The sequence below is a fragment of the Rhea pennata genome, chromosome 3 (genome assembly GCF_028389875.1).
Source record: "Rhea pennata isolate bPtePen1 chromosome 3, bPtePen1.pri, whole genome shotgun sequence".
Lineage (NCBI taxonomy): Eukaryota > Metazoa > Chordata > Aves > Rheiformes > Rheidae > Rhea > Rhea pennata.
The window spans coordinates 12,650,637-12,658,998 of record NC_084665.1 but is presented as its reverse complement, the minus strand read 5'-3'; the positions used below and the strand labels follow the sequence as shown (position 1 = coordinate 12,658,998).

The 8,362-nt window shown below is 43.7% G+C and overlaps 1 protein-coding gene across 1 annotated transcript; it reads right to left on the bottom strand.

Moving 5' to 3' along the window:
• Positions 1 to 862: 862 nt before the first annotated feature.
• On the bottom strand, positions 863 to 6,462 carry DEGS1 (delta 4-desaturase, sphingolipid 1). The gene is made up of 3 exons (XM_062571584.1): positions 6,314 to 6,462; positions 4,832 to 5,574; positions 863 to 2,716 (listed from the first exon to the last, which is right to left on the bottom strand). Exons 1-3 carry the CDS (start codon positions 6,393 to 6,395, stop codon positions 2,570 to 2,572), a joined length of 972 nt encoding a protein of 323 aa, XP_062427568.1. The 5' UTR covers positions 6,396 to 6,462; the 3' UTR covers positions 863 to 2,569.
• Positions 6,463 to 8,362: the final 1,900 nt, after the last annotated feature.

Below are 8,362 nucleotides of genomic sequence, written 5' to 3'. Positions count from 1 at the left end.
TCCTACCAAACTTTAAAATGATGTTGCAGTATAGGGACCCATCTTTTAAATGATATGCTTCTAGCAAGAATTCCTACTCCAAAAATTAGATAAGGCTTCTTACATAATGCACAGGAATTAGATGCCTAAGAATGGTACAGTTTTGTTCCAAAGAACTTTTAATGGCAGATTAACCTAGTCCAATAGATGCTCTCCAATAGATAGCCATTAGCATGTACTCTTCAAGACGAAGACAAAACAGGCAGCTCCCTCAGAATTCACTACATTACTACTCTTACAGTGATAAGACTGTACTTACATTCAGAGAGGGCAGTTTACAGTCAGAACAACATAAATCAATGCTTGCTTTTAAGCAAAGGTAGCAACTCCAGGCCTGTTTAGAAGCCGGAATTCACACTGGCATTGTCCTTTGGAAGTGCTGGTAAGGGGCAGTGATTCCATGATGTACATAACTAAGCCTAAGGATGAAATTTCAACTCAAGCCTTCAGTTATCCTGGATGAATACCAATGATAGCTAAAAGCTAAAATTGATAAATAAAGTGGCTATAAGAGTTACTTTTGGAGGCTTTCTGTACTTCATTCAGTGTTGAAAACTTACCGTAGCTGAGGAATGTTATCATTATTCACTTCTTAAATTGAGGAACAACCACACAGAAGGGACTTAGATGCTTAAAGTTACAAACCAGTTCAAGTCTTTCAAATGCTAGATTTCTTCTGATTAGAAAGTAAAGGCAGAGATTCTTTACAGTTCATTCCACAACACTATTCAAGAGGACAGTTCCACTTGCACATGCTTTCATATTAAATTCCTCTAAAACAAGCCCTTCAGCATTCGGGCACCAGTCAAAAATTCATCCAATGTTACTTTTTAATCTTTGCTTTTAATTAGATTTTAAAAATACTGGGTAAAGTGTATTTTGACATTACATCTCCCCTGAACAATATATGCTGGCTAGCTACCATGTCACTGGCATAATAATGAAGTGATTGGCTGACACTTTCATAATGAGACTATATACCATTTCTATTGCTTAGCTACAGATAAGGGCCCAGGCTTTAAACAAAGAGCCCCAGCAGCACATTAAAGACAGAACTGCAATCAAGCAAAGGCTAGGATGTCGTAACACATTCTCTGGCACTCAGCTTCTAAGACGTGAAGAAATACAAGAGTTAAGCATCTAAAAAATTAAGTTACAGTAGAGCAGTATCGCAGGTAACAGTTGTTCCTTCAGACTCCATCTCTTAGGAGCGTGAAGAACATGCCACAGAATCAGTTTAATATTTAAGGGGGAGTTGTACTAGTCTGATAGCTTAAAGCCAATGTATTGGCTAACAGAGAGCAAGAATACCGGGCTAACATATGCACAGATTCTTCAGAGCTCAGCAAGTCTTTCCATTTTGTTCCAATATAAGGACTGCTTTAACAGGAAATTCAGTGGTATCACAGCTTTGCTCTTGCCACTTACTAATATACAAGACCAATGTTTATGTAGAGTACTGTACATTTAAAAAAATTTAACAAGATCATTTAGCAACACCATTCTGCATGCACGAATGACTGACATGCCTAAACAATGCTAGCTACAACTGTTGGCAGCTAGTTTTACCAGAATAGTATCTGCTTCAGTTGATTAAGTTTTCCCACACAAACCAAATTTCCAAAAAAGCAGCAACTATTTGAGTTCATTTGAAGTCATGGTAACAGTAGAACCAACTAGGACAAGCCTACTCATTTTTCTTTGCAGATCACAAGAAACCTCAAAGCTTAGCAACAAGATTTTTTCCACTATGCAAAATCCTAATGAGTAACAGTAAGTTGCTTAGTGGGCTTACACAATACAATTCTAAGTACTAGTTGCTGCAGAGCTGTATGCTAGCACATGCAGCTGAGGAAGTAGGTGGGGACCCACAAAGTTAAAGATGCCTCTGAATTTCCTACCCTTTTACAGAGTCACACAAACCATCTAGAATATGCCAGTTTTCTAAGTGATGGATTGCTCCTTTAAGGTACTTTCAGTAGCACAGGTGGAACATATTCAAGTAATGCTTTAAGCAACATACCACATTTTAAAGAAGGCAGTTTGAAATATTTCTGTGCAAAGTTTTGTTCTCCCACCCTTGAATTAGAAAGCAACTTTAACAGAAGACTTAAGTTAACAAATCAAATTAGTTTAGAATTAACAGGTTAAGTACATTATTTAACACCACAGTTATTAAATAACAGCATGTTTGTGGGCAGTGTACTACACTGAGAACTTTTTACTATTTTAAAGAGTCAAACTTTTTCAGACTTAACACCTGCCAAACAATCCTGTAACAAAGTGATTTAATATTATGTATATAACACTGATCCTTAGGCAAACATATATCTGTTAATACAATGAATCTGAAGACTGCTAGGAATGTTACAGCTGGTTGTAGTCTACTTTGTTGCCAAGTCCTTAAGGATGCATTGCTATGTTGCTGTAGATCTTAATTCCAGGTATAGGTGAACATCTTTAACAAGAGACTTTGTACCAGCCGCTTTAAAGGAAGCGGACATTTCAAAGGTTTTTGGTTGCTGGAAGTTTAATCTTGTTTCACTTCACCTTTTAATTGCCTTTTCATGCGTGAATATGGGCTGATTGTATCATCCATCACGAAGTCATAAAGCACTCTTATCCAAGAGTTATACTGTGGCAGGTTGTCATAGTATTCAGCTGCTATTTTCTTCACCTAAAGAGAGAGAGGAGGTTCATTTACTATTTTAGTTCCTACTACAACTTCTGCAAGCCTCAACCTGCATCTTAACATGGAGCACTAAAAGTTCCATTAAAAAAAAAAAAAAAAAAACACACACTTCTACTGGTACTACAGTGTGAAAATTTCTTTGAGGAAAAAACTTCTTAGTTCCTACAGCTTCCAAGCCTCACATGAGTTTTACTGAGTAACTGCCTACAACTCTGCTAGATCCCTGAAGTCCACACACTGCTACTCAGAATGACATAGCTCACAAACTCAGAAAGCAAGCACGTGATTTGGATTGCTAGTGGAAGCTAGAGTGAATTCAGAGCTAAGTCATATCTGTAAAAGTATAATTAGAAATGTAAAATTTAGAGCCACTTTTAACATCCATTTTTACATGCATTTCAAACTTCAGCACTCAGAGAAAACAACTAATTTCTGAGGATAAGCACTAAAGAATGAATGTAAACAGCTTGCAATGACTTCACTCTTAGATGTGCAGTCTGACTATACCATATTTTCTTAAACAAAGAGCACTGGAATTTCCCTCAGATGTCAGTATTGGTGATATTTAAACATTCAAAGTCTTGCGGGGAGGGGAGGGGGAAATCATCTCAACAGAACAAATCTGTATAAGCAACAGTTTTGCTAAATAATCCAGATACTTGCTTGGTTAAGAGATAAAGACAATTTTGGCTCCTGTCATCACACCTAAGATGTTCTACATCCAGTTAGTATACTCCCTTTCAATGGTATTTTCATCTGACCAGTATCCCAGCTGGAATCAAGCGTTCAGTACTTCAGTGATCTTTAACATACAGCATAGCAGAGTCCAGTCCAATCAAATTAACTACACTGTTCTAAAGGAAGGCTTTGTTTTCTTATCAAAGCTGTAGATTGACAGCCCTCCAGAGCTATTTTTTAATCTCTGCAATTAAATACTTTAAATTAAAAAAAAAAAATCTCTACTGAGGATTTAAGTAGGGACGTGAAGTGAAAGCCAGGTTTACTAGCACAGTTCTAGGTATCAAAGGTAGATTCAAACAACTTCAGCTGCACTTGAAAGCCAAAGTCCATGAATAAGACATCCCCCATAACCTACCCCAAAGTCTCTACAAATGAATTACAGGATTTGACTGCCCTGCCAAGGAAATGCTGGTGTGAGGAAGAATTTCTTCCACCCTTCCACCACTGATTGTGTAAGTGTGACAAATTAAGTTTAGAGTACATTGAAAGGGGAAGCTGACCAGGTCTCACCAGTAACAAAGCTACAAGACCAACCCTTTGACCGTCAAACTGACAATTTACTGTGTATTGAAAAATACTTTTCACTGAAGGCAAGTTTTAGGTTTACTCTGGAAGCCTGTGCTCTCATACTCGAACTGGGAAACATGTATTCAAGAACTGAACTGCTGATTACAAGAAATTGGGAAAAGATAGTGGCAAGAAGGCAGTAACAGAAATTTTTTCAACTTAAGCAGATATGGCATGTCTAAGTCTTATTTTCAAAGCTTTGTGTCAATCTAGTACAGCTGATACTTGTTTAGAGTTCAAAGATCCTCAGTAGAGGAAACTGAGCTGTTACAGAATAGAAAGCATTTGTCAATAGTACAGCAAATATCAGCATACCTCAAACCTTCTTTTATTCAAGACTACATTCTCTGGTGGGGAAAATGAGCATGCATCAGTGATAAAAGAAACTAAAGGATAAGCATGTGTTACTGTATTTTACTTAATATTTCAAGAACAGAGGGAGCTAACAAACCTCTGCAGGTAGTCTGCAAGTTAACTAGTTCCATACATATGTCCAAACTGGAAAAAACCTGAAGACTAGTTGTAATTAGAACTAGAATCTAGTGCAAAAAAAGGGGTATAATCCTGTGTTTCCTCCCATTTCCCATTATGGGAGAGGCTACCACAGGAAGCATGTTTGTAAGTCTATTCAGGGTACTTCTAAAGCAGTAAGTAATTCCTCCTTCATTATTCAACTTACTATTAAAAAGCATGAAAATGTCTAACTTCAGTCTAACTTTTGAGGGCTTACTAACAGTATTCTACCAGTTTTTCAAGTTAGAGTAGGGCTTAGCTTAAGAAAAGTAAACTTACCAGTGGAAGGCTCTTGCCAGGAATATTGGGAAAGTCATGGTGTTCATTGTGATAGCCAACATTAAAAGTGAGCAAGTTAAGTGGCCCATAATAGGAGTAAGTCTCATGTCCCTTTAAAAACATGTAATGTTCAGCTATGAAGTGTCCCGAAATCGGGTGTAACCCAAGTCCAAGCACTGAACCTGCAAGCATGTAACAAACTGATTTGACTCCCCATAAGTAGTATATCATGACATCAAAAGAAAGCTGAGCCAACAGGTTGATGATTTCCAGGCGAGTGATTGGTTTGGGGTTGATGCAGAGAGGTCTAATCGCATAGAAGAGAGGCTGAAGAACAATCCACATGAACTTCCTAAAACGAGTGCAGAAAAACCAGCCTTCAAAGTTGGTAGGAATATCCACATCAATTCCATCACCTCCTAAATAACGATGGTGATCCATGTGGTATCTCTTGAAGGATATGGAGTATGGGATACCAAGAGGGAGGTTGGCAAATATTCCAAACCACCGATTCCACATTGCTTTCTTGTTGCCAAAGGCACTATTGTGGGAGATCTCATGAATAGCTAAAGTCATGGAGTGGCTAATACAGCTTCCAAAAACATATGCCCAGAAGATGACCCATTTCCAGTCCAGATCTTTCACCAGATAAAATGCAGTCAACTGCGCAAGAACCATCAGCACAACAACCCAGATCAAATTGCTGTCCGGCTTCATCAATGCTTTTATCTCTGGGTGTTTAGCTATATGGGAAAGATAATCAAACAAAGGAATTAATTAGATGGAAAAAAATCAATTAGCGCTCCACACAGTCGAGTATTTTGATTAGATTAAGAAAGTGTATCCAGTCACCTCTTTACCTCCCCATCAGGGCTTATTTACAAGGGCAATGAGAATGCCCTGCCTTTCCGCTTGCAGCACCATTTACCACTCCAAAGGGTTCATTAACAATTAAAACCTTTTAGCGTTTTTTCTTTACGTTGCTCAGCAGCTAGACGCTGCTAACGACGAGCCCCTACCCCCTGCCAGCCCACGCGCGGAGGGAAGGAACCGAGAAGCCGCCAGGCAGCGCGGCGGCCCAAGCGGCCTCAGGCGCGTTTCGGCGGTGCGGCCCGGGCACGCGGCTCCCCGCCCGCAGCCGGGCGCCCGGGCGAGCGCCGTGCGCGACCCGCACCCGGCGACGGCCGCGGGCGAAGGAAGCGGCCCCCGGCCCCGCCGCGCACAGCCGCCGCTGCCGCTGCGCGGCCCGCCCGCCGCCGCCGCCGCCCTTCTCCCCCCGCCGGCTCCTCCCGCGGCGCCTTCGCCCCCGGGGCCGCGTCTCGGCGCGCAGCCGCCGCCGCCCGCTCCGCGCCGCGCCGCCGGCCCTAGCGGACGCCGCTCAGGGCCGGGGCCGGGCGCGCCGCCACTGCGCCCGCGCCGGCTCCCTCCCCGCGGCCCCGGCAGCCATTTTGCGGGGATCCCCCTCCCCCGGCGCCGCCTCACCCAGGATCTCCCTGCGGCGGTCGGCGTGCGGCTGGTCCGTGTAGACCCATTCGAAGTCCTCCCGAGCCACGGTGTTGCCCATCCCGGCGGCGGTGCGGCGCCTCGACCGGCTCGGCTCGGCTCGGCCCGGCTGCCCCCACCCCGCCCGAGCAGGCGCGCGCCAGCACCCGCCGCGCCCCCGCCGCCCGCCGCTTATAGAGACCGCGGGGCGGGGCGCGGCGCGGCGCCTCGGGCCTCCCGCCCCCCCCCCCCCCCCCCCCCCGCGCAGCCGCACCCGATTGGCTGCTCGGGCTGTCACGGCGGCGGCCTGCCCCGCCCCCTCCCCCCTCCCCCCCCCACCCCGGTGCTGCCCGGTTCGGCCCGCCTTGATCTGTCCCCTCGCGCGAGCGGCGGCGGCCGTTGGCGGCGGTTGGGCGCTGCGGCCGCCCCCGGGGGGCCCGTGAGGCGTTGGCGGGGGCCGGGCGCAAGGCTGACGTGTCAGCCGCGAGCGGCCGGGTCATTTTAAAGCCGTTTGAGTCAAACGGCGAGAACCTCGCTGCGGCCTTGAACGGCCAGCGGAGTCAAGGTGAGCGCAGACGGTCCTGATCCCGTAATGCAGGGTGGCGGACGGGAGAGCACAGACTGCCCTCACAGACTGATTCGTAGGACTAACGAAGTCTTACAAATTAAATTTCACCTGAACTACTTCCACAGCCACATTTCCTGTCCTCCTCCACCCAGCTCTGGCAGCTTTCCGGCTGGGAAGAGCTGCGCGTCCCACGAGCGGTGTCCTGGCAGGCCAGGATCTTCCGCGCTCGAGTCCTGCCCACCTTTTCCTCAGTGAAAATACCCACTGGAGCCCGCTCTTCCACCCGGCTGCTCACTTTAATGGAGTCTGTGGGCATTTAACTGCGAGATTTCCACCCCTTGTCCGTCACATAGACATCACCATCAAAAGCCATCAGAGAAACACGGGCAGACAGTGTGGCCTCTCGCGACTCACGTTCTGAGGGAGGAAGACTGAAAATGGAAATAGCGCGTTACAGCAACTGGATATAGCGCCTCTTTTAAAAATACTTTTTTCCCTCCCAAAAGTAAACGATGTGGCTCTAAGGATTAGCTGTCATTTGGCCAAAATACTAATTTCTGTAGGCTGCCTAAAGATACTTGACTACTATTCAAAATTCCTACACCAAGGTCTGTTTTCTTCACTTCTTATACAAGATATTTTAAGAACTTGACAATCTCTCTAAGTACTAAATTCAAGCTTTTCCTGCTCCTGTTTTCATACAATATTTCCTGCGGGCATTTCAGCTACAAAGATTATGCTTGAATGCTTGGGATGTTATTTGTCTGTAAAGCTACTCAAATGAAAAATTATCAATAATAGTGTTAAAAACACTATAAAAAGTTATCATAAAGTTAGATCTTATCTATTAAATTCATGTAATACAAATATCGCAAGGGTCATAAACCACTTAAAATTTATTAATAATAACCACCAATAATAAAGGCTTATATGTACCAGTTGCCAAAAGCCCCATGTGCAATTGTGCAAACACAAAGGAAATACAATCCCCACCTTGAAAATGTTACAATCTGAAGTAATGGACAAAGCACAGGAACTATAAAACGTAACAATTTGGTAATATTTGTTTACATGCATTTTTTCATGTATGCATATTAGGAGGGGATTAGTAGTAAAAAAAAGAGCAGGTAGAGAATAAATGGAAACTACTCACAGTTTTTCCCTGCTTAGTCACACAATTTGAATTTTGTACTTTTTGAGGACAGGTACAGCATGGGATTTCAAATATTACCTCACATAGAGGTTAAAAAAAAAAAAAAAAGTTTAGATTTCATCAAGGCATTTTCTCCTTGCAAGGGATCTTCAGTTTTACTTGTTGCTCAGTGACTGTTTCACAATAAATCAGGAATTTTTGTTTTTTTTTTTTTTGTTTTTTTTTTTTCCAGTAGCAGTGCAGAAGCGGTCTGAAAATGTTTCACTCAGCTGCACTCTAAACACTACATTATGTTTCCAAATATGTTCCCCTCTTGTTGTAGTTCAAA

Coding starts and splice junctions, on each gene's coding strand:
- DEGS1 (XM_062571584.1), bottom strand. CDS start 6,395: ATGGGCAACACCGTGGCTCGGGAGGACTTCGAATGGGTCTACACGGAC. Junction 5,575..6,313: donor CCGCCGCAGGGAGATCCTGG/GTGAGGCGGCGC, acceptor TTTCCCATATAG/CTAAACACCCAGAGATAAAA. Junction 2,717..4,831: donor CTGGCAAGAGCCTTCCACTG/GTAAGTTTACTT, acceptor CTCTCTCTTTAG/GTGAAGAAAATAGCAGCTGA.